This window comes from Nyctibius grandis, chromosome 24 (genome assembly GCF_013368605.1).
Source record: "Nyctibius grandis isolate bNycGra1 chromosome 24, bNycGra1.pri, whole genome shotgun sequence".
NCBI classification, from domain to species: Eukaryota; Metazoa; Chordata; class Aves; order Nyctibiiformes; family Nyctibiidae; genus Nyctibius; species Nyctibius grandis.
In genome coordinates this window covers 918,008-941,409 of record NC_090681.1, presented here as the reverse complement: position 1 = coordinate 941,409, position 23,402 = coordinate 918,008, and the positions used below count along the sequence as shown (strand labels likewise).

At 57.0% G+C, this 23,402-nt stretch overlaps 4 protein-coding genes across 8 annotated transcripts; all 4 read right to left on the bottom strand.

Annotated features, from left to right (window-relative positions):
• Positions 1–235: 235 nt before the first annotated feature.
• LSM10 (LSM10, U7 small nuclear RNA associated) lies at positions 236–1,365 on the bottom strand. Of its 4 annotated transcripts, none has more exons than XM_068417875.1 (2): positions 1,292–1,365; positions 236–792 (listed from the first exon to the last, which is right to left on the bottom strand). In XM_068417875.1, exon 2 carries the CDS (start codon positions 783–785, stop codon positions 414–416), a length of 372 nt encoding a protein of 123 aa, XP_068273976.1. In that variant the 5' UTR covers positions 786–792; positions 1,292–1,365; the 3' UTR covers positions 236–413. The 4 variants fall into 4 exon arrangements, with proteins under 4 accessions (XP_068273976.1, XP_068273975.1, XP_068273977.1 ...); XM_068417874.1 differs by lacking the exon at positions 1,292–1,365 and adding an exon at positions 1,208–1,251; XM_068417876.1 differs by lacking the exon at positions 1,292–1,365 and adding an exon at positions 1,126–1,189.
• Positions 723–10,502, bottom strand: OSCP1 (organic solute carrier partner 1). Of its 2 annotated transcripts, none has more exons than XM_068417872.1 (11): positions 10,369–10,502; positions 6,731–6,885; positions 5,866–6,033; positions 5,250–5,330; positions 4,576–4,679; positions 4,079–4,207; positions 3,500–3,569; positions 2,679–2,818; positions 1,911–1,974; positions 1,292–1,445; positions 723–792 (listed from the first exon to the last, which is right to left on the bottom strand). In XM_068417872.1, exons 1-10 carry the CDS (start codon positions 10,478–10,480, stop codon positions 1,329–1,331), a joined length of 1,140 nt encoding a protein of 379 aa, XP_068273973.1. In that variant the 5' UTR covers positions 10,481–10,502; the 3' UTR covers positions 723–792; positions 1,292–1,328. The 2 variants fall into 2 exon arrangements, with proteins under 2 accessions (XP_068273973.1, XP_068273974.1); XM_068417873.1 differs by lacking the exon at positions 10,369–10,502 and adding an exon at positions 6,999–7,051.
• A 760-nt stretch (positions 10,503–11,262) lies between these two features.
• On the bottom strand, positions 11,263–15,689 carry MRPS15 (mitochondrial ribosomal protein S15). The gene is made up of 8 exons (XM_068417992.1): positions 15,570–15,689; positions 14,526–14,588; positions 14,236–14,311; positions 13,371–13,419; positions 12,954–13,038; positions 12,258–12,316; positions 11,580–11,771; positions 11,263–11,447 (listed from the first exon to the last, which is right to left on the bottom strand). The coding sequence occupies exons 1-8, from the start codon at positions 15,664–15,666 to the stop codon at positions 11,328–11,330; spliced, it is 741 nt and encodes a 246-aa protein (XP_068274093.1). The 5' UTR covers positions 15,667–15,689; the 3' UTR covers positions 11,263–11,327.
• Positions 15,690–15,908: 219 nt separating this feature from the next.
• On the bottom strand, positions 15,909–22,798 carry CSF3R (colony stimulating factor 3 receptor). The gene is made up of 16 exons (XM_068417972.1): positions 22,719–22,798; positions 21,709–21,804; positions 21,050–21,349; positions 20,576–20,699; positions 20,287–20,456; positions 19,360–19,514; positions 19,000–19,153; positions 18,801–18,883; positions 18,508–18,721; positions 18,062–18,250; positions 17,708–17,809; positions 17,256–17,402; positions 17,025–17,165; positions 16,812–16,902; positions 16,563–16,644; positions 15,909–16,426 (listed from the first exon to the last, which is right to left on the bottom strand). Exons 2-16 carry the CDS (start codon positions 21,776–21,778, stop codon positions 15,968–15,970), a joined length of 2,481 nt encoding a protein of 826 aa, XP_068274073.1. The 5' UTR covers positions 21,779–21,804; positions 22,719–22,798; the 3' UTR covers positions 15,909–15,967.
• Between the last annotated feature and the right edge of the window lie 604 nt (positions 22,799–23,402).

Sequence of the window (23,402 nt, the reverse complement as noted above, 5' to 3'; positions counted from 1 at the left end):
CCTCTGTGAAGCCCTCCCGCCCGAGCAGCCTCCCCGGGGCCCCTGCAAACAGCCCCACGAACCGGCCCCGCGGCTGGAGGCGTCCCCAGCCCGCCCCGGCGGCGGCAGGGACCCGCGGTCCCCCTTCGCACGCGGTTTGGCCCGTGTGAGCTCTTAGAAACCACCGCTTTGGCCAAAGAGGAGGAACATGAACGCTGCCAACGGAACAGGAAACGGGCTGAGAGATCACAGACCCTTTGAAGTGGGGTTATTCATTAAAAAACCCCAACTCTGCTGCCCCAGAGGCACCAGCCAGGGGAGCAGCAGAGCCCCCCGTCCCTGGGCGGGATGTCCGGGGCGAGGTGCGGAGGCGGCTGGCAGTCCGGTCAAAGGGGCAGGTCCGTCCCGGCCCTGCTGCAGGCAGCGCAGGGGGCTCACGTGCGCTTGGCGCGAGGGAACTCCTTCCTGCCCTTGTCGCGGGCCCCGAAGTAGCGGACCCTGTGGATGGCCTGCAGCTGCCGCTCAATGGTGGCCCTGATGTCCACCTCGTCGGGGATGTGGACGTAGCGGACGTTCCTGCCGGTCACAAAGAGCTCGTCCAGGCGGGACACCGTGCCCTGCCTGTCCGTGAAGGTCACCTCGGCCAGCCGCACGTTCATGAAGGCGTCCACGGTGGTGACGCGCCCCGTGGCCGTGCTCTCGTCGCGGAGGTCCACGGTGGTGACGTGGCCGCACAGGCCCTGCAGCAGGATGACCAGGCTGTTCTCGGCGATGGTTCGCTCCTTGACGGAGTGGCTGACCTCCATCGCGCGGCTGCGGCGGGGAACAGGGAGAGGCCGTGCTGCGCCCCGGGGCGACCCACCCTCCTCACCTTGCACGCCCGTACGGTGTGTACCCCCCCTTGCACACTCACCCAAGTCACTCACATTCTCCACGTGCCCCCCCTCGCACACTGGGGCGCCCACCGCCTCCTCCCCTTGCACACTCACACCGCCCCCTCCCACCACTCACTCGCGTTCCCCACGTGCCCCCCCTTGCACGCGCACACAAACCGCCCCCACGCCCTTGCACACTCACCCGCACGCCGCCCCCTCCCGCTCTGCACGTGCCCCCCGCACCCCGCTGCCTCCCCCCTTGCACACTCACACGCCCCCGCCTCCCCTTGCACACGCACCCGGCCCGTTCCGCCCCCCCCCCGTGCCCCGGTGCCGCCCCCCCGCACACTCACCGCCCGCCGCAGGAAGGGGCGGCCCCGCCTGCGCACTGCGCCCCCCGCCCCGCACCGCACCGCCCGGCCCGGCCCCGCCCGCACCGCTCTAGCCGGGCTCTGCGCAGGCCTTTAATGGCGCTCAGAGCGCGTCCATCAGCGCCAGCAGCTCCTCGCCCTTCCCGCCGCTCGCCGGCCGCGGCTCCGCCACCTCCAGCTCGCCCAGGATGCGGGACAGCTCCGCCCGCCGCGCCGGCTCCTGCGGGACACACCGCGCCTCAGCACCGCGGCGGCCGCCGGCTCACCGGGCCCTTGCTGGGACGTGCCCCACCGCCTGCTCATGGGGCCTTTACTGGGACAGATTGGGCTGTACTGGGACGTGCCCCACCGCCTGCTCATGGGGCCTTTACTGGGACACACTGGGCTGTACTGGGACGTGCCCCACCGCCTGCTGCTGCGGGCGTGCGGCCGTGACCGCGGGCAAATGACCCGGTAACAGTTCTCCATCCTACACAGCTACAAACTGGCTCTAATATGTGTCAGGTTTCAAGGTCCCTCATTAAATAGTCACCAAATCCACAGGCTGGGCAGAAAATAACTGCCGTTGCTTATTTATGAGCTTAACTGAAACGGGAAAAAATGTATTTTTAAAGTTACTGCTCTGGGTGGAACTCAGCAAGGCAGGAACGATGGGAATAAGAGTTGTGAAACGTGCTGTACGTACCTGCGTGGCTTCTATGTTGACAACCTTGTAAGATAACTCCTCTGGTCTAGTCAATGCAGCGTGTCTTGATGAAAAACACAAAAAGAGTGCTTAATCTGATGAAGACATACGAATAAATTAGACAAATCTGATTTCGTAAGCATTAAATCCCTGTTCCTACTAGGCAAATGAATGTTTTGAGCCGTTTGGAGACTTTTCCCTGGCTTAGATTTTTTATGCTAAATGCAGAACAGCGGGAATATCTCTGTAGTTGAGACTAGAAGTAGGTAAAAGCATTCTGCAGAAATCACGCCACAAGAAGGCTCATTACCCTCGTGCTCCCTGCCAGGAGGGGGCTCTGGTGGTCAAGCCTGTCAGGCTCATCACCTCCATCAGTTACATTCTTCTCTCTGAAATACATAGATGTATTTGGGAGAGAGGAGAGCTAAAAGGGCTCATCTGAAGGGATGTCTCTGTTCCACGGGACAGAATTAAGCACTGATCGTCACCGGCTGCTGACCACCAGGGTCACTTGGAGGGGACGCAAGGCCACGCATCACAGGAGACACCAGTGAGGGAAACGGCTCTCCTTGCCCACAGCCACAATAAAAAGGTCAACCCAGAGAAACTGCTCCTCTGCTTCTCCTGTAGTGACCATCTGTACCAGAATAACAAAATGCTAAACCCTGCTGTTCTGTCCCTAGAGCTGTTAAGGGCCAGCTTTAGTCTCCAGGACTGTCCCCACGGCACTAGAGCACAAACCCCAAACCAAGCAGGACTTGAGCATACTCTTCCTCCTCGTCGGTCGGGAACAAATTCAGTCGAAATCCTGTCTCACTGCCACTGGGCTTCTTGACGTCCAGACCTCCCAGTAGCCGGGCCAAAAAGTTCAGTTCTTCTTTAGCAAGAGGGTTAGGGGCTGTATTCTCCTGCAGAAAACAGCCACGGGTTCATTGGTCAGGACACCAGGGAGACAAGGACTGTAATCATTTCTGTGTTTTCTGATATGACATAAATGTTCTTCAGAGTGATACAAATACATTTCTGTATTGCTAACGGTACAGGTTATGCAGATAACTAGTAATTAGCAGCTATATATTTAAAATGGTTGCTTGAATTTATAGACCCAGGACAAGATAATTTTCCAGCTAAACTGAACAGCTGAGAAATCTGTGAAACCAGCTTTGTGTTTTCTGAAGAGATTAAAATAGGAAGTAAGCACACCATTGCATAAGCCTGCGTGTAAGATTCTTTAGGAAAATGTGCCCTTCCCTTAGCTCAAAAAGGACTGTGGAGGATTGGGTGGGGCTCTGAGAACAACAGAACAGGATCCCCTGAAGTTATCCCGTAACTAAAAAGATGGTTATTATTTCCCTGACAAAGGAGATGAACAAAGGGGACGACAGTGCAACCTTATAGTACATGATCTGGAGATGACGGATGTGGGTGTTTCGTTCAGTGACCCCATCTATTAAGGGAAGCAGAATGTAAAATCTGGTGGATGTGGTGGAACTGCTCCAGGGAAATGGTCCCACCACGTGCGACCGGCTGCAGGACTCGCTGACACAGACTAGTCAGTTAACCAGTGACAGGGACAGAACACCACTGACCTTCGCATGGGATGCCAGGTTTTTGGATGATCCTGACATGTGTGTCTCTACCGGCCGACTGACACTGTACCTAGAGGGAGAAACACATGAGGAAGAGCAACCTGTTACTTGTGTGAGATACAGGAACTGGAGGAAGCAGCACAGTATCTATGATTTTAGGATATTTTTCGGAAGACTATAAATAACTGAAATGAGAAGTTACAGTTCTATTTGATGGAGTATTGATGCATTAAAATGTGTGAGCGACAAAGATGTAAGAAAGAACACTGCTCTCTCTTATTCTTTGAATGGAAAAATTATGTTAAGACAAATAGAGAAAAGAAAGGACTCCTTGAATGCAGTTAATGAATTACATTCCACAGAGTATGCAGTACCAGATGAGAACACTCTTTACTCAGCTCTACTGTAAACATATATCAAACTTCTGCTCTTTTCCACAGCTCTTTAAACACACACATCACAAGCTGGTAATAGCGAAAGAGGCAAAAATAAATACACAAGCCTGAAGATGTGCTTCTGAGCAAACCCATAACCATCAACGTTTACTTCATGTTTCTATGTAGGACAAAAATGACTTACATATTTGTTCCAAGTTTGAGGACTCTGTCTCCATAAAGATCAAAAGATCCTTCCCTTTGTGGAGTAACATAATTTCCATCAGTGGTGAACTGAGTTCTTTTAATTTCATCTCCCTTGTGATTAAACATCCTTAAAAACAAGTCATTATTGAAACATATTTAGTAGTTTTATTACTGATTTTCAGTACTGACTTCCTCTGCTTGCTGCACAAGGGGAATAAAACCCTATTCTGTATGTTGGCAAATGCCTATTTTATAGGATAAATTACTAATTTACTGGAATAGAGAATGCCCAAAACAGCTCAGTATTTCATTGCTGGGTGACTTAGTCCCAAATCCTGCCCTTCAAATAACACTTACTGGAGGTTCAGCTACCCATGCAACATGAATGACAGTCTAAGCTCGATTCCTGTTAGACCTCTGGGACTGACTGTTCCTCGGCGAGCAGCCACACGTGCAAGGCACTGCCAACAGTACAAGCAGCGGTTCAGAACTCACCTGATGAGTCCTGGAACTTCTGTACCCCAAGGCACAGGGCCTGATATTGGCAGCACAAAGCGACCATTAGAGTTTTGCACTTTATCCTTCAGAAAGATAGAGACCTGCAAAAGAATATTCCACCTTTGAGAAAATCAGTCACATATCTTCTGATCTGCATTCTCTGAAGTCTGACCTGCAGCCTTCCTGCCTAGCCTGGGACTGGTTTCCTAAAGGTTTTGATGTATATACGGAGACTATGATACAGGCCAAAGCCAGTAGTGTAAAACTGTGGTCCAGAGGATGGGCACGCTGATCTAATGTTAAAAAAAGAAGTGTACTGTTTATGCACTTGAGTATGATCAACTTATTTAGAGAATATCAAGGCCCATGACTTCAAGCTCAGGTTCTCAGTTTCATATCACGTTTCTACTAAAAGGAAAACCATATTTATCAACTAGCAAACCCACACTAGTAGGTATTCCTTTTTTCATAACATTTTAGAATTATTGAGTATTATTGTAGTAGATGTGCTCAATTTGAGAAGTTTTGAAGACTGAAATTACAAGCACATCAAGTAACTGAAAAGCATATGTAACAAAACAAAACTTATAGTGTAGTTCTATCAAGATACCTTTGTATTCAAGCCACAAACTCCCTTTCATTCTTACTGACTAGTTGTATTGGGCTCTTACCCTTATGTGCATGTCCTGAAAAAAAAGGAGGAGAGTTTGCCTGATGAGCTGAAATTCACCAGCAGAGAGAGAGCTGTACGTCTGGAAAAGAAAAACCATCACGTAAGGCTTTGCAAGCGTCCCAGGTCCCACCCAGCTAAAGGTGGAAACAAGTGTATCAGAGTCCTGCTAGCCAAAAAATGGTATGTGTGTGGCAGGGGAAGCAGGAATGGTATAAAGGGGGCTGCTGGTCATTATCAGTAATTATTATCTGTGACTGAGTCTGACTTAATTTCTCCTGAAGTCAGTGGAGACTTTGATCAGGCTGAATAAGCAATATATTGATTTAAACTGGGCCAGTAGAAGAATAACACTCAACTCGTAGACATCTCCCTCTCCAGAAGTCCTCTGGAAACATTTCATGACTTCCCAGAACTTTCAACATTTTATGAAACCAGTTCCCTTTGTCCAAAGAATTACAGCAGTCAGATCAGCAAAAGCTGCTGACTGGGAGGCCAATTTGTTTCCCTCAGGTTAAAAAGAGGGGAAGGTTATTTGGATGGTTCTCTGAGGCTGAGGACATATCAACCTCCATACCTGATATGGCACTTATTGATGTTTTTCTAAGGATTCTTACTTCAATCAGCTGTCGGAAAGTTTCATCCACCTGGTTCAGGATGCCAGGGGAATCCTGTACGAAATCCTTGATCGCGTCCAGGTGGTTGAACGTGACCAGCAGAACGTCTTTGGGCCGAGGGCACAGCAGCACTTGGTATTTGAAGGCCATAGTCATAAGGTCGTACAGCTGCAAAGCAACACGGGGACATTTTGGTTCTGTCACAACAGAGAGCACGATACCACTTAGATAACGTCACGTTGATGTTGAAAGGGATTTAGACATTTAGGCTGGCACCTGCCTATGGTAAGAAGAACCATTTTAGCTTTGTTTCCTAAGAAAATGAGACCTCTGCAATCACATCGTCAGCCCTCCTGCTGGTCTCTCCAACTGCCTTTAGAACTACTGCCAGTTCCAACATGCTGACATGTGGACAGAGGTCTGAGGTAATCCAGTTCCTACAGTTCTTTTCAGAATTGTCTGCTGGATATACTGTTTGCAGGCAAAAATTCCAGCACCCGCAACTGCAAAACAGTGAGTGTCAATACACAAATCCATATATTTATACACACCCATATATGTATATATTTTTAATATATAGAAAAACTCTGATAAACTTAAAGAAAGCTTACTGAACCTCTTAAAATCAAACATTTAGCTATTAAAGCAGAAATACTTAGTTCTGAAGTATCTGATATGGATTTCCCCAAAGTCTCCTTGGCTGAGAACCGTTTTTACAAAGAAAGCAAATGGAAAGAGGCCTGTTACAAAATGCTTCAAAATCACAGCGAGGTAAAGCCATGCACTAATTATCGCAATCAGGAGCTCGTGAGCGGTAGCACGGAAGCCCAGCGCAGTCAGGACTGGGCGGATGGTCTTTTTTTACCTTGTCCATGCTTGCCTGGTTCAGTCTCATGATCGAAGCATGAGCTAGCCGGTCGTACACCGTTCGCAGAGCTTTCTTGGAATAGAGTTCCTGTGGTTTAAACAGCTCTTCCATAAATTTTTTATTGAACATGGTTGTGATGATGTCATTCATAACTGCAAAGACAAAGAGTCTCTGTTTTTTGCTTCAGAAACAGCACATTCATCTGATTCATTCCACACTGATAACCTGGACACTGACAGCGGCGAGGGCTGACGTGAATGCTTACCTGTGAAACCCAGGCACACAGCCACAAAAGGAAAAAGGAGGAGGAACATCACTTCTTACTGTCAGCATTTCTCTCAATCCCACACTGGTCTGGGTGAGCAGCACAATTCCTGCTGACTGTCCCCAGGGGCAGAAATGCTCCTTGAGCTGTAGAAAACAAACCCTGTCTTCCAGTGGGAATAAGACTGGGTTTGTTGCCTTGTTTTTACAGCAATGGTTAGCACCTTCCCCTTTTTAATTCATTTTTTATCGTCTGCTCTGACATGTATTATCTATGAAAGCTACTGTTCTGCTTCCCAAGAAGACTGTTTTACATCACTCTAGATTTTTGCAAACTATACCTAGCTGATTCTGCCCATTCTCTCTTCAGCCTTTGACACTATTAGTCTATTTTTCCTTCTAAACAGAAGCTCCTGAATGATTCAAGGCTCCTTGAAGTATTTGTGTTAAACGAATTAGCACCTGACAAGTATTTAAGGAAGCATTTGTAACCCTGGGATGTATGTCAGGCCATCCAGGGCTCTCACACAGCAACATCTGCGGATACTACAGCAGCTCAAAAGCACAGAACTCTGAACTTCCTTATGCGTGTTGCATTTTTTAATGTGTAAATCTCACATGGTATGTTTGATAATGGCACAGCAAAGAGATCTCAGAGCGCAGGTAGTCCCTCGGGAGATACTGACACCATTCTAACAATGGAAAATAACAAAGACAGGAGCGTTAGCTCGGGGAAAATGGCACGCCAAGCAACATAGCATAAAAGCAATCCAGCAGAGAGGGGTTTCATCAACTGGGATGGGGAGAGGGAAACCAGGTACAGACAATGCGATGGACAGAAGAGCAGCTGAGGATTTACGGTGGTTTTCGCCTACATTTGCCATGTCACTGGTGACAGACACGATCCAACGCCTAGCGCGCTGTCACATAACATGGCTCGGATGCATGACATGAGGCTGGAGTCTTTACGCCTGGATTATGCTCATGCTTCTTGGAGGACATTCAAGGCAGCGGAGGGAATGTTACGAGTCCAAAACAGTCACACATTGCACCTGCAACAGGTTTATAGTTTGTAACAAGGTCAAAGGCAGGCGAAGCTGCCTGGTCATGGCTTCATCAGCAACAGTCTTGGCTGGTTACGCTACGTAACTCTTCAGAGATCACCCCGAGAACTTTCATCTCACAAGAGAGGCTGGTTGGTCAACATGGGACCTGCATCTGTGCCGCTACCATCTACGTATGATAAAGCGGGCTTTCATACAACTTGCCATCATTTTGGATGTGATAGAAGAGGAATATGGAATCTTTTAGACTTCTGAGATATTAAAAGCTGCAAAAACGTGTTCTTGGAAACAGCACGTAATGGTAGCAAAAAACCCAAGCTGGGGCAAACTCCAGGATACCAGTATTTACCTTCAGTAAATATTCAAAACCTACAAACAATGCTTATTTTGAAGAACACAAATCATAACCCTGATCTCTCTTACAAGAGGGCTGCTCAAAAATACACTGGAAGTTCTACTCATGTTCACCTGGCAAAAAAAAACCTGAGATAGTTTAAGAAATTTATTTCCTCATCCAGCTCCTTACCACACCCCTTTGCTGGAGGCTACCATTGCAAGACAGAGCCCAGAAGGAAACCCACGCTCACACCTCAGCTGCTCCACTGCAGAACCTGATGCCTCGGCTCAAATCCACCTTCAGGGATAATTCCAGTCAAGAGGAGCTTGGCTGAAGTGTGGGCGCCTGCTCCTTCGTGATCACTCTGCTGCAGGGGTGGTGACCACTAGCAGGGATGGATAAGCAGCTAGGATGGAAATGCCTTAAATCTTTCCTGGAGTTCACTTGTCAAAACCCTAACCAATGGATTGGAAAAACCTTAGAAAGATGCAGTATACATAATATTCCTGCATTTAAGCAGAAAAACAACCTTCACACTGCTAACACAATTATATGCTTGCATTAATACAATGCTAGAAAAATACCAGTATCACTTTGGCTAGAAAGACCGCTATGATAAAAAGCTTTGATCTGTTTATAGTCTTGGTTAAATTAGCAACTTATTTTTGAAGCCATATGGTTTTGAGATATTGTCTATTTTTTCTAAGATCTATAGTTAAAGTGCACTTTAATGAGCAGGTGAGTGGTATTATCCATCTTTGACACTACGACTAGAAGGCTGCAGGAACAGCATACGGCGTGTTCACGTACAATGAGCCTCGTGTGCAGGTAGTGGTGTTCGTCTACTGCATGCAGCTAGAAGGTTACAGTACCTCGTTTCCTGTCCACATCTGTCCATTCATCTACACGAAGCATACAAAACAAAAACATCAGTTCAAGAAGTAAGAACAATAGTTTCAAGGAGAAGAAAAGAAATAAACTTAAAAAAAAACCCCTAACTAACGGACTTTGTTTTTTCTCATCAGCATTCAGCGCTTAACAAGAACGAACTCTTTTGTTACTTGACATCTTTCACTTTCAACGAGCACACAAAGGTGAAACCTCGCCCTTGGAAAAAATCTTGTGGCTTCAATGGAGATAAAATTTTACCCTTAGTTGAATCTTAGCATGTTTTGCATTTAGCTTGGAAAGTTTTCAGCTGTTTTTCGCACTTACAAGTGCTGCTGCTTCTGCATAGGCTTTACAAAATTATTCCTGGAAACGACTTCTGATTGCAAAGCAATCTGGTCTTCCTCATACAGTTCAGGACCTGGACTGAGATGCCCAAATTCTGAGTTATTTTGATTCCAAAAGTGTATTTCTGAAGCTCTAACCTCTGAAACAAGTACAGAAACACTGAAAAGTATTTCAATTTCTCCTTGTCTGCATGCATTTCACAAATTAGCTTCAGTAATACCTTCAGGCAGTTATTACCACAGAACCTTCATGAGAGCTGATGAACTCAGCAGGCTTTACTCCAAATTTAAGACAAGAAAAACACACACGATTAATCACTGCGATAGCGCCGTTACACCTCGTGCCCCAGACCCCTGACGCAGACGCTGCGGTTCCTCCCCGAGCGCCCGGCCCGCAGCAGCGCAGCCACAACGTTCGTGTTCATTCCCGGAGAACCGGCACGGCGGGGGGAGCGGCCCAGCTCTGCCGGGGAGCCCTGCCCGGGGCACCGGCACCGCAGCCACGGCAGCTCCGGTCCCTCGGGGCCGCCCCGGAGCGGAGGGCCGGGCCGGCCCCCAGGCCGCGGGCCGGGACTCTCCGCGCTTCTCCGGCGCTGCCCCGGCCCCGGCCCCGCACTCAGCCCGGGAGAGGCCGCAGGGCGAGGCCCCGCACGGCGCGGACAGGCCGCGGGAGCCTCGGAGGCCGCCCCGGCGCAGGGCCGGCTCCGGGAGGGGCCGCGGCCGCCCGCCGCTCACCTTTGCGGGCCTTCTCCCCGGGGATGCTCTGGGCGCGGAGCCGCTGGTCCAGGATGTAGAGCATCTCCCCGCCCAGGTTGAGGAACAGCAGCGGCAGCGCCCGGGCCGACATGGCGATCGCCCGCCCCGCCGCCGCCGCCGTTGCCGGGGCAGCCGCGGGGCCAATCGGGAGGCGCCGTCTTGGCCTGCCGGGACGCGCGTGCAAGCCCCGCCCCCGCCCCGGTGGGTGTGCGGGGGCCCGGCCGCGCCCGCACAGCCCCGGTACCGGCTGCACGAGAAAACCGACGGGGTTTGTGAGGAGCTGGGCTGGAGCGGAGGAGGCGGCCAGCGCCGCACAGCGCGGCTGAGCGCCCGGGAAGGGGCGCTGGGCACCGCGGGGATGGTGCTGGTGACGCTCCTCGGGGTTAGTCACCATCAACGGCCTTTTGGGTGTAACACACAAAATCACCAAGTTTGAGAACAAGAGGGATAGAAACGTGTCAGTCTGCTGGGAAGTTACAGACTTGATTATGAACATGATTTCTACAGCTGCACAGCTCCCAATCCACCCGCGTTTTCCTGCGAGAAGGAATGGCGCTTGGAGCTGCTGCCAGGGCTGCTGCGTTTCCACACGAGCAGCATTTCACCTCGTTCTCTCTCACCTGTCACCCCGCAGCCCTGCCGAACGCTGCGAGCCGCTGGGTCGGGGCTATTTGACAGCGCAATCCTGCGGGCTCGCTGGGTGACAGGCAAGCGACGCTGCTCGAAGGTGTTCTCACTCAAAGGCATCCCGCTTCCCTGCCGCGAGGCGCCGGCGCAGTCCCCCTGGTACTCCTCGCACACAGATCGAACTGCTCACACCACAGCCCAGTGCACCAGCCTCAAATTAAACTTCCAAAACGCTTAAAGCACTCGTTGCGCTTTTCCGGGTCGTTATTTATTGTTAAAGAGACTGGCTGTGTCCCAGCCTCAACGTGCCGCTACACGGGCGTCCCCTCGCGCTGCGCCTCGTCCTCCTTTGCAGCGCTCGCTCTTGCTTGCCGCTCTCTTCTCTGCTTCAGTCTCTCTTGTGCTTTCAGCTTCCGCACCTCCTGAAACACCTGCGGGAGGAGCACAAGGAGGTGAGAGAAGGGCAGAGACAGAGCTGCCTGCTGCTGAGCAGAGCTGCCCTTCTAGAAAGAGATTTTTTTCCTACTTTAGCTACGTGGCTCGCTCTCCAGATCGCTCCCTACCTTGAGGCAGAAAGCCTTCTTCACGAGCCAGCGCTTGGTGACCCTTCTGGAGTAGGGAGGGGGCAGGGTGTACTGGATATTCAGCTGCTTGCAGGTGTTCTCAAAGGTATCGTAGCGGACACGGCGGAGATATGCCAGTAGCTTCTTCCGGCGATCGATTGCCATCAGCATGCATCGACGGTTACTTTTATCCTGCAAAGGACTCAACGTTCACTAGGTTGCAGACAGGTTATACTCCATTGCAATAAATGACTTAGAACAGAGCAGATTATGGCTGAAAGGAAACAACCAGGATAAGGACAGCATCTCAGAACAATTTTTCTTGGCAGATACTGCAAGCACATTAGGTCACGACAAGGAGTTCCAAGAAGGGTTAATTTACTTTTCACTGAAATGGCTTTCTTCGTTCTGTGTCTGCACCTTCCTCCCCCAACCCTGAAGACTGTTTTCAACCTGTGTGCAGTTCAAAGAACACACTCCACGTTTCAGTCGGTGAGAATGTAGCTGTGACCGAGGCAGCAGCTTCCCAGACTGGCACCAGGGAACAGTTATAACTATTTTATAAACCTTCTCAGGAAAGCCACAATCCCCAGAATAAAAATGCTTTTGTTCTAAACTGAGAAAACAACCTGAACAGCTGCTGTCTCAGAGGTGTGGGCTCACATTACTGATAGTTACCTTGGGATGCCGCTGCAGATGTTCCTCGTAAGTGCGTATCTTGGCAGTCAATATAGCCACTGTAAGGAACATAAAGAAGCCGTGTGAGAGCAGCAGCTTTCCAGGGTGAGACAGTATCAGCTGCATTCCCTCCAAATTGCAGCTGAGGACTGCTGTTCCTATGGTACCCACTGCTCCACAGCGAACATTACCACACAGCCCTCTGATAAATGCAGAACACACCACAAAACACAACCTGCATAACCCGAGTCAGAACTATTACTATTATGAAGCTGCTTAATTAGAGGTTAAAATTTTAACAACAGATCATATGAATTTATCTGTAAAATGCCTCTTGCACTCACTTAATTACTGGTGACTTTACATTCATTTCACTTCATTTGGCTTAAGCTTTGGAGGAACAGACACAAATGAAGAAGTTCTTTCTAAGACCAGCAGCCAGATCTTTGTGATTTCAGGCTTTCCCAGGCACCCTGAGAAACTGAAGGCCTTCACTAATGACAGAGGAGTGCATCTTGTCAATGGCAGCGAGGCCTTCTCCCTGCACTGTTCCTACACTGTGCTTCAGCCAGAGCGCTCTGATCAGATAGGAGATTCTCCTATCTGATACAGGCAACTTGTGCTGGGGTGGGAATAGCTGAATAAAAGCAGACATGTATCATCTGCCAACAACATCCTTCTACTTTTTTAACCTACCTTGCACCTCAAAGGAGCCATTGTCACTGGGAGACCTCCTGACCTTCTCCACCAGCTGCTGTGTCTTTATTTTCACCTTCTCCTTCTGTGGGTAACAGAAAAGAGCTTGTCACTTTCTCAGGAACACTAAAGGTCTGAGACACCCCAGCTCTCTGCCCAAAGGCTTTGTAATTAACAACTCAGTGTCCATCATCAAATGTGTAAAAAGTGCTGCAGAAAAGGACCTGCTGCTTGCAGACAGTGCTCAGAGCACAGCAGTGAGGCAGCACAAAAAGATTTAATAGCTTCAGATCTGCAGTCACCAAGCAACACTTAAAAATAAAGTAAGTGAAGGACATTTAACAATATAAACAAGTCTTACACAAATGTGCTCACTAAATCTTCTAGGTTTTTTTATGCACATAGAATGAAACTAACCTGGCTTGCCATCTCCAGGGACAACAGCCTTTTCACTACATCGTCAACGCTGCAAGGAGATTGCAGATTAGTTTATAAGCTAGAAACAAAGTATATTTAACAACAGAAATGAGGTCAGGTTTTCAGAACAGATCAACTTTTCTCAACTTTAATTTACAGCAGCTCTCCTCCCCTCCCAAGCCTGTCAGCCATAAACTGATTCTTGCATTCCTAAGAAAACTCACGGCTGAGTACAGAAGCATCGAGTAGTTTTGCTGCTGTGGGAAGCACAGTTATTTCAAATGATGATGAAGTCTTATCAATTCTAAAAACATTACATGCAAACCAGGTGCGTAAGTGCTCAAGGACAAAATAATTTATTTTAAGACCGGCTCCATCAGAGAGGCGTGAAAGCCTTGGGTATGCCGCGGGGGTTCTACGTGCCCCACACACGGGCAGTTCTGGAACCAAAGCATAGAAATGCTCAACTCCAGGTCCAGATTTCAGAAGCAGCCATTCATTTTGAGTTGTTTAACTACACACTCTCTAGCACCTGAGTTCAAGACAGGCATAAATTATTTCTAAGAAGATTATTTCTAGTATTTCTTTTTTCTATGGACTACGAAGCCCACAGCAGATGTGGGCAGCCAGCACTTAATCTTACATTAAGTGAACAAAAACCTTACAGAACCCTCATCAGTGACGGCTTTTGCAAATTTGACTTTCAAAACGACTTTGCAATTTTTGTGCTAAATTGCATACCAGTGACCACAGAGCATTAATTAATTAATTACTGAGCAGGTGACAGCTTCCAAGTCTCGTGGTTGTGTCTGTGCAATACACAAATCTCTGAAGAGAACAGTCATTCCCTTGCCCTGTATCATACCTATTTATTATTGGGACATTGGCATAATCTTTCTTCAGCATTGTGGGAGGGAGATCATCCAGCTGGCTGGGGATGTCTATAAAGAGAAGATTTAACATTTGAGGAACAGCAGTACAAAGTCAGAGCTATTATTACTAAAGAGAGAGGGATTATACTTCCTCTCTCTTCTCATGATGAGCTCTGCATCTTTAAAGTGAAACCCACTAACTTCTCCAAATACCCTCTCTTCCTGCAGCATCAGGGGCAACAGTAAAGCATCTTGCCACGCGGTCCCATTAATCCTGACATACCTTTCCTCTTTCTTCTCACAGGTCTGGCGTAACATCTGGCTGCCTGAATAAAGGCACTGCAAGCTTGACAGAAGAAAATAAAGATTTATCAGTCTTGTGTGCACTTTTTTACCTATATACACATTAAATACTGCTCAGTCTGTACTAGAAAACTGGTCAGAGTATTTAGACTCCAAGGTGATCAGTGGCCAGCCCAGGTCTTTTGTCCCAAAGGAGTGTGGAATTGTTCAGTGTGGTTCTCACACTGGTGCTAAAACAAATGGGCGAAGCTGGGCTGCTTCAGGGTGATCTGAACCCAAATGGCAAGAAGAGAGCAGCAGGAAGAGATTACAGACACCGAGCAGGGAGCGCGAGGGCTCCGCAGCTGACCTGTGTTCATCTGAAGGGTTTAAACTGATGAACTAATTCAAGTAATTTCATGTGCGAGTTACACGGGCTGCTCTGGACCACCCCAGTGGCAGAGTGCCGCGGCAGCGAGACCTAGAGACAGCCTTTGACCGGCACAGCTTGGTACAGGGGAGTATCCATCATCAGCCTGAACTGAGCTGTTCTTTGGCCGTTCATGAACCAACTCTTCGAACTGCAGGAGCCACGCAGGGGCCAGGCCCAGCTCACAGCACCTTCGCCCGAGGGGCCTCCGGCTTCGGCGCCGTCCGAGCCGCTCCGTGCGCAAGGCAGGGTGGGCGGGCAGCCCCCAGCCCTGCCCGGCCCTCAGCCCGCCCCCCGCCCCAGCCCGGCCGTGGGGGCTCGGCCCCGCTCACCCCCGCCCTCCCCGGTGCCCTGCGGGACACCCCAGGGTCCTGCCCGCGCCCCGCCTCCCCAGCAGCACCCCAAGGTCACCCAGCCCCCTGCACCCCCCCAGGCTCCTTCCCCCCCGCCCCGGGCCACCCCCGACCCCGAGACCGCCCCTTCTCCGCCGTCCTCGGCTCCCACCCCGGCCCCGGCCCCCCGCCCGGCCTCCGCTTTCTCCGCCGGGCCCCGCTTCCCCTTCCACCCTCCCCCCCAGCGGCCTCTCCAATGCGCCAAGAGCCCCCCGCGCCTCACCGGCCCCGCCGCCGCCGCGGGCGCTCCCCAGCACGGCAGCCCCGCCGCGGGCCGGCCCCGCCAGGCAGCGGCCCAGCGCCGCCCGCAGCGCCAGCATGTCCCGCGCCTCACGGCCCCGCCGCCCTGGGCGCCGCCATCTTGCCCAGGCGCAGCAGCCGAGCGCCGAGCCAGGCCGAAGCAGCCGCGCGCGTCGATGGGCGGGGCACGGGCCGGGCGCCCCCCGCCACCGCCCCGAGCCCCCGCACGGTCCCCGCGCCCCGCCCGCCGCTCCGGGCTCGTCCCGCCGCAAAGGCGCCCCGGGCCGTTCTCAGCGCGTCCCCGTTTATTGCGGGAGGGGAGAGGAGGGGCGGGAGGGGAGGCGCGCAGCGCCGGCGGAGGGAGCGGGGCGGCCCTCGGCACTAAAACGCCCGGCAGTCGTGGAGCTCCTCGGCGCCGCTGATGCGGAGGCCCTGCAGCAGGGGGAAGGTGGCGGACGGCTCCTCGGGGCAGCCGCCAGCCCCCGGGCAGCCGTGGGGGGCGGCCCCGGGGAACCACAGGTTCTCGTAGGGCTGCGGGCCGGGGCTGGGCTCGGCGAGCAGCGGCTGCGCGGAGCCGGAGCGCACGTAGAGGCGCGGCGGGGGGTGCTGCTGGCCCTGGTAGCCCTCGGCCCCCAGCCGCGCGTACTGCACCGGCTCCCCGGGGCCCTGGCGCGGCCCCTCCTGCCGCACGTAGGGCCGGGGCAGGCCGGGGCCGGCGGGATCGGGGACGGGCTCCCTGCCCCGGGCGGGCGGCTGCTTCCCCGCCGCCCTTTCGAGCACCGTGACTGTAGAAATGGCGGCCAGGCCGGGCTCCCGCACGCCGGGGAGCTGCGGGGGCTCCTGCGGGAACGGCGGGCGGTTACGGGCTGTCCGCGCCCCGCACCCCTGTTCCCGCACCCCGGTGCCGTGCCCGCCCCGCAGAGCCCCGAGCGTGGCCGGAGCCGCGGGTGGGAGCGGGGCCGGGGGGCAGCCTCACCTGCTGCAGCTCCGCCGGCACCCACTTGCCCAGGCTGCTGTTGGCGGGGTCAGGGACGCTGGGCCAGAACTGCTGCTTCACCCTGGTGGGCACAGCACGGGGGGCCTGAAACCGGTGCCTTGGGGCCCCACGTCCACCCTGTCCCCATCCCTCCAGCCACGGCCACCACAGCCACCGGGGACGGGGACTGCCTGGGCAGGCCAGTGTGGTGCAGGGACGGTCCAGCCCGTGGCGGCTCTCGGTACTCACCGCCCGTTCTTCTGGAAGCAGATGAGCAAAAATATGAGCAGGACAAAGACCAGCGCCAGGGTCAGGAAGAGGAACTGGATTTCAATGTCATCTGGAAAGCAGGCAGGGGAGAGGGTCAGGGGGACACGCGGTGGGACACCTCCAGCCGCGCTGTGCCACGAGGCCGGGGCAGGACCCCTCCCTACCCCCCGCTGCGTGGCTGCACCCCCTCACCCAGCACCGTGGTCACCAGGGTCAGGCTGGTGCCGTTGGTGCTGCCGGCGGCCGTGGATGCCATGATGTGCACTTTGTACAGGGTCGATGGCTTCAGCTCCCGGATGACAAAGGAGCTCAGAGAGGGATTCACGGTGGCACCTGGGGAAATGCGGGGGCTGGTGGCGTGGCGGGGGCTGCTTTGCGGGTGCCCCTCACTTCCACAGCCCCAGGGGCGCAGGCAGGACTCACTGGACACGTCTGCGGTGCTGTTGGCCCAGAAGATGGTGTAGCTGGTGATAAAGCCATTCTGCATCTCAACCGGCACCGGGTCCCAGCAGAGCTCGGCATCGGACTTGCTGATGCTCTTCAGGTGGAGCTTCGGGGCGTAGGACGGTGCTGAAACGGAGCAGGACAAGTGACCGGGCGCTGTGCAGAACGGCTGCCTCAGGGTGGGGACAGGCCGGGGGGATGCACGGAGTGGGGAGTCCAACTCCTGAGGTGTGGGCATCAGTCCCTGCCCCACGCTGTGCCCCTGTGGGGCTCGGTCCAGCTGAGAGCACCTTCAGAGATGAGCCAAGATCCAGCCCAGCGGGCTGAGCTCTCCTGCGCAGGCCCCCAGTTAGGGGTACGTGGGGGGGAGGCGCGGTGGTGTGGGCCGAGCCCCTGGGGGCCCCGAGGGCGGCTGCTGGGAGCACACGTACCCTTCTGCTTGGAGTAGGCTGCGGTGTGGATGGGGACCCCGATGGCATCCTTGTAGAGGGGGTACACCGAGATGTTGTACCGCTGGAAGGGCTCGATGCCATCTGCAATGGAGAGCAGAGGGGGGCCGGAGGCCCTGGCTGCCCCAACACTTGCCCCACGGTGCCAGCCCACCTGCCCCGTGCCATACCCAGGGCAAGGAGGGAGTGGGGGGAGTGGGGCTGGGGCAGGGCTTGGTCCTGGGGCAGTGGGGCTGTGAGCCCTGGAGGTGGGCACAGGAGGGTGCCAGCCCCCTGGTGCGCACCCCCCACCCAGCTGACCAGGTGGGCAGGGACCCCCCAGCAGCCCCCACTCACCCCGGATGAGGGCCGTGGTGGCCGCCCCGTCCCGCTCCATCTGCCAGCAGGCGCTGCAGCGGCCGGGCGCCGAGGGCACCCGCTGCCACTCCAGGACGTAGGCGGCCGCGGGGGCCGGCGGGGCCTCCCAGCGCACCCAGAGGCTGCGCTCGCCCCCGGGCACAGCCCGGAGCCCAGCCAGGGGCTGACCTGCATGGGGGCAACCAGCCGGGGTGACGGGAGCATCCCTGCAGCGTCAGCCCCTCTGCCCCCAGCCCTCGCCGTGGCTGTGCACCCCATGGTGCCCGCTCGGGAGCCCCCCGGTCGCACACCCAGGGGGTGTCTCCCCTGCAGCAGGGTGAAGGAGCAGCACCGAGGCTGAGAGCTCGTGGAGCAGACGGGGCAGGGGCAGAGCCCCAGGGGGTGCACGGAGGTTTTGGACCGTGGGAGGTTCGCGCTGCCCTCACCTTTCCTCTCCAGGAGGACGACCTCGGTCGCTGCCGACACGCCGGCGGCGTTGTAGGCTGAGAGATAGACCCTCGTGGTCCCCGCCGGCGCGGAGAAGTCGCACTGGGTGTGGGTGGTGTTGCAGACAGCGGGGGGGTCCCTGCCTCTCCTCCTGGGGCTCAGGGTGACGCGGTACCCCAGCACTCGCCCGTTCGCCTCCCGCCGCCGTGGGGCCTGGGCACAGGCAGGGTGTGCGGGGGTGCTCGGTCCCCAGGGCGATGCCCCGGCAGCCCCTGCCGCCGCCCGTGCTCACCTTCCAGCGCAGCTGCACCTCCAGCCGCCCGCCCGCGCCGGCCGGCCGGGCGCTCCACCACGCGTCCAGCTTCCCCGTGGGGGCTGCGAGGGGAGAGGGGCGGGCAGGGAGCTGAGAGGGACGAGCGTGGCCATGCCACTGCGGCTGTGCCGCCTGGCTGGGCAGAGGGGACCCCCCCCCCGGGTGACTCCGCACGCACCTTTCTCGTGGGTGGTGTAGTTCCTGCCCGGGCTCCACTCGCTCCAGTAGCCCCGTGCCGAGCTCCGCCGGCACCGCATCTGGAAGTGGTACTGCGTGCCGAAGAGGAAGCCGCAGCGCTGCGTGGTGCCAGCCTGGCCGATGATGCCGGTGACCTGGTGGCAGCCGGAGCGAGGGCTGTGCTGGCTCCTGCCTCGAGCAGGGGCTGGTGCAGGGTCCGGCCCCGGTGTGGGTGCTGCACAGGGTGTGCGAGGGGGCACCTTGCTGTCCCCCCACCCCGCCGCTGCCATTGCAGGAGACCTGGCAGAGCGGAGTGTCCCGGCTCCTGCTCGCCCCGTCCCGCTGCCCCAGCGTCACTCACCAGAGCCCAGGCGGGGTCCTCGGGCGCCCGGTAGCGCAGCTCGCACTGCAGCTCCATGTGCGCGTTGCTGCGGGCCACCTCCCAGGCCAGGCGGATGCAGTCGGTCTGGAAGGGGATGGACTGGATGCTCCGCAGGGCCGGGGGATCCAGCTTGGCTGGAGGAAGAGCCAGGGAGAGAGCTGGAGAGGTGCCGCGGCGGGTGGTGCACGGGGCCACGGCCTCGCACGGGGCCGTTAACACCATGAGCCGCAGCCGGGGTGCTGGCTTGTGGGACCCTGAGGCGAGGATGGGGAGAAACCGCTCCAAAACATTTAGGGGAACAGCTTGTGGCAGGGGACGGGAGCTGGTGCGTGCCCCTGCCCAGGACACGGCGATGCGCGGGAGCACAGCACCGGCACTGCTCTGCAGCCCGGGCTCCGGGCGGGATTAACACCTACGCAGGAAAACCAGCTCCTGCGGGACCCGGGGTCTGGTCCGCAGCCAGGAAAGCTGCACGTTTGGGTCTGCTGGGGGCGAGAGCCCAGCGCGGCCGTGGGAGGGCTCAGCTGGCTCGTGGGCAGCCCCCCCAGGTGCAGAGCAGGGAGGACGAGTCGCACTGTCTGGGAAGGTTCCTCTCATAAATAGTTTATAGGAGCTGGATACATTATTAATAGACCTCCTGAATAAATGGGTAATCAATTGCTGGAGAGAGTTGTAGAGTGCAGCAGGTCAACCGGCAGCGCGTAACCCGCCGGCACACGCTGCTCGGGCTGTAACGCGGCTTTGGCACCTATTCATCCCGCCAGCCATTTGTCACGGGAACCTGCCCGTAAAACACGACCTCAAAGCCCGACGTGCTTTAATGGCATGCTAATACCCCTCTCACCGCTGACGAGCTGCCCCGGCCCCTGACCCCGCACGCGGCAGGTGGCTCCGGCCGTCACTCACCCACGTCCATGGGGTCGATGCAGAGATGCTCCGACTCGGCCGTGCCCAGCGCGTTGGTGGCCGACACCCAGATCTCCATTTGCCGGTAGAGCTGCAGCAGCCGGCGCGGCACCGTGCAGCGGCTGCGGCCGCCTTGCGGGGTGCAGCCCGTCACCGCCTGGGCCCTGCTCCTGCGGCAGCAAGAGGGGTGGGCTCGGGGACCCTCCAGCGGAGGACAAGGCTTGCCGTGGGGTTTGGCAGAGGGCGAGGGCCAGGGGAGGTGGTGGGGATGTGTCACCCCGAGGCTTACCCAGCACACTTCAGCGCCACGCTGGTGGGGAGGTGGCTGTCGGCTCCCTGCTCCCACTGGCACGTCAGCCCGTAGTCGCTGAGGTTCAGGACGCAGCTGAGGTTGGAGGGCTTCGCAGGCGGGTCTGCGGGAGAGCAGCCAGGGAAGAGCCCGAGCGAAGCGCCTGTCCTGGCTGCCGAGGAGCCGCAGCCCCCTCTGTGCCCGGCTGCGCAGGGCCCCGCTGCCGCGGCACTGCTGCCCAAACCACCCTGCCCCGCAGCCCGCCCGCTGGGCACCGCTGCGCCGGGACGTGGCCGGGCACGGCCCCGAAACAGCCTCCACCAGCCACCAGCCACCGGCCCTGGCTGCTGCTCCCGCCCCACCGGCTTTGCCCGGGGCAGATGCGCATCTCGGGGAGGAGCTGTGCGAACCCGGGGCCAGGCTGCCCCCCTCTGCGGTGCACACGCGGGTGACCCGTGGCGGTGGCAGACTTACAGCCCGCCCTGATCTCGGCCATGCCGACGCGCTGCTTGGTCCCGTTCCACTCCACGCAGCACCACAGCCTGGCCTGCGTGCGGTTGAACTGGGGCAGGGTGAGGTTGGACACCTCCGTGCCCCCCGCACCCTGGCGCTGGCTCCCGGCCACGGGCTCGTTGTCCAGCATCCAGGTGATCCGGACCTTGCCCCGCTCCAAGCTGCGGCAGAGCTCGCTCTGGATGGTGCAGGATGCTGTGACGGCCGAGCCCAGGGGCACGATGGGCGAGTCCACAGCCACCGAGGCACAGCCCAGGGTCCCTGCAGGCAGGAGAAATGTGTCACATCCAGAGCATGGCCATGACGAAGCCGTCCCAGCTTATCAGTGCCAAGGCAGGACAGGGGGACGAGCATCTCTTCCCTTAGACGGGCCCCCAGCTGCTGGAGAGGAAGAGCCGGGCGTTGGGCAAGTCTGCTGGCATGCGCCGGGCCCCATCCTGCCAGCGCCCGCCGTGCCACTGCGCTCCTGCCCACGGCAGCCCCTGTGTGCCATGGCCATGGCCGGTCGGGACGGGCACTGGGTGCACAGGGGTGGCACGGGGCATGCGGGATGGGACGGGCACTGGGTGCACAGGGGTGGCACGGGGCATGCGGGATGGGACAGGACGGGCCCCACTCACCGCCTGGGCAGAGGAGCAGGAGCAGGGAGAGCCGCGGCAGGAAGAGCGTCCCAGCACCGCGCCTGGCCATGGCCTCCTCCGTGGCTTTGGCATCACCTGGAACGGAGAGAGCAGCTCGTCCTGGCGGGTCAGGAAGGGGCTGGGGGCGAGGCTGGCTGGAGGAGCCGTGTTGCCAGTGTCACCAATGCTTCCTGGAGCAAACTGTCCCTTTGCTGTCAGAGGCAGCATCTCCCCTGCAGCCCTTCTGCAGCGCTGACACCTCCGCCCCTGGGCTCGGCACCGGCGTGGAGAAGCGCAGCCGTGGGGTGCTTTGGTGGGGGCCCTGGGCACAGCCTGCCGCGGGCACAGCCTGCCACCGGCCCTCGGCCCCACACACCCCAGTCCTGGGGCACGATGCCCCACGCCTGGCCGCAGGACGGGGCTGATTTTATCTCAGGTACCTCCCGCCTCTGCCGGGCAGAGATTTGCGGTTTCGGGAGGGTGAGCGCTGGGGCTCGGGACGGCGGAGGGCTGATAAGCTGAGAGAGGGAAATGACTGACCGAGGGCAGCGCAGTGGGGCTGGGCAGAGCCGTGGGGCCTCGGGGTGCTGCCTTCGCCCCTGTGCTGCCCCTCCAGCTGCACCCCTGCCTGGCCGCTGGCTCACCCTCTGCCCTGCGTCAGCCCCTGCCGTGTCCTCAGTGGTGCCCAGGCACTTGCCCCCGAGGGGCTGCCCACGCTGCGCCCACCTCTGGGTGCCCACAGCTGCTCCCCCCCGGCCGATGTCCAGAGGCAGACGAGGGACTTGGGTGTGAGAAACAGGGGAGCAGCCACCCCCCAGCACCCGGCACACGCGGCTGTCCCAGGCAGGGGACAGGGCAGAGCAGCTTGTGCAGCCACAGGCAAGGTGCTCAGCCAGACCCCAGCACCCTGTGCCCCATCCTGCCTCCCCTCCGTCCCTGCCTCCCCCCCATCCTGCCTCCCCTCCATCCCTGCCTCCCCTCCGTGCCCGGGGTGTCTGTCCGCCGCTCACCGCCTGCTCCGAGCACCAGCCTCCGGCTCCCAGCAGCTCCCTCCGCTCAGCCCCGTTGCCAACATGCTGCTTTCGCCGTTAGTTCCTCAAAACCAGTGCCGTTAATTGCTGTGACTCTCTCAAGAAGGTGATTGCAAAACACTTCCCTGAAGGCTGCGACCGCCTCACTCGCTGCAGGAAGGAAAGCCCAGCGGCACGCACCCATCCAGCGGCGGGGAGCAGCACCCGGCCCCCCGCCCTGCCCGCTCCTCGCTGCGACTGCCCTGGGGCCACAGGACCGGGCTGGGGGACAGGGCAGGGGGACGTGGGACTCGGAGGGCAGAAGGCAGACCCAGCCGTGGCTGCCAGCGTAAATCACATCCCACATTCTCGCTGGGCGCTCACCACGGGGGACTGGGCTCATCCTCGCACCCTCCAGCCCTCTCCGGGGATGTGCCCCCCAGGGATGGCACCGCTGCCCCTCGCAGCCCAGCCCGGGCTGTCTCCCGAAGCCTGGCACCGGGGGGAGCTGCCCTGGGAAGCCCCGTTTGACCAAAGTTGACCTGTGAGATGCCCCAAGGGCAACCCAAGACCCGACCTTCCCACCGGTACCTCCCTGTGCCAACCATTAACCTGGGTTTTTCCGGCAGCCCCTTGCCCGGGGCCCTGCCCTGCCGCCCCGGAGGGTCTCACTGCCGGGATGTG

Excerpts from the sequence above, each read along its gene's own strand:
- LSM10 (XM_068417875.1), bottom strand. The coding sequence starts at position 785 with ATGGAGGTCAGCCACTCCGTCAAGGAGCGAACCATCGCCGAGAACAGC.
- OSCP1 (XM_068417872.1), bottom strand. The coding sequence starts at position 10,480 with ATGTCGGCCCGGGCGCTGCCGCTGCTGTTCCTCAACCTGGGCGGGGAG. Across the intron at positions 6,886-10,368 it reads CGGGGAGAAGGCCCGCAAAG|TTATGAATGACATCATCACA; the intron begins GTGAGCGGCGGG and ends TTGTCTTTGCAG. Across the intron at positions 3,570-4,078 it reads CTCAAACTTGGAACAAATAT|GTACAGTGTCAGTCGGCCGG; the intron begins GTAAGTCATTTT and ends TTCTCCCTCTAG.
- MRPS15 (XM_068417992.1), bottom strand. The coding sequence starts at position 15,666 with ATGCTGGCGCTGCGGGCGGCGCTGGGCCGCTGCCTGGCGGGGCCGGCC. Across the intron at positions 14,589-15,569 it reads CCGCGGCGGCGGCGGGGCCG|CTTGCAGTGCCTTTATTCAG; the intron begins GTGAGGCGCGGG and ends TCTTCTGTCAAG. Across the intron at positions 14,312-14,525 it reads TGTGAGAAGAAAGAGGAAAG|ACATCCCCAGCCAGCTGGAT; the intron begins GTATGTCAGGAT and ends TTCTCTTTATAG.
- CSF3R (XM_068417972.1), bottom strand. The coding sequence starts at position 21,778 with ATGGCCAGGCGCGGTGCTGGGACGCTCTTCCTGCCGCGGCTCTCCCTG. Across the intron at positions 20,457-20,575 it reads GTGGCGCTGAAGTGTGCTGG|GAGCAGGGCCCAGGCGGTGA; the intron begins GTAAGCCTCGGG and ends TTGCTGCCGCAG. Across the intron at positions 16,427-16,562 it reads TGCCGGCGGAGCTGCAGCAG|GAGCCCCCGCAGCTCCCCGG; the intron begins GTGAGGCTGCCC and ends CCGTTCCCGCAG.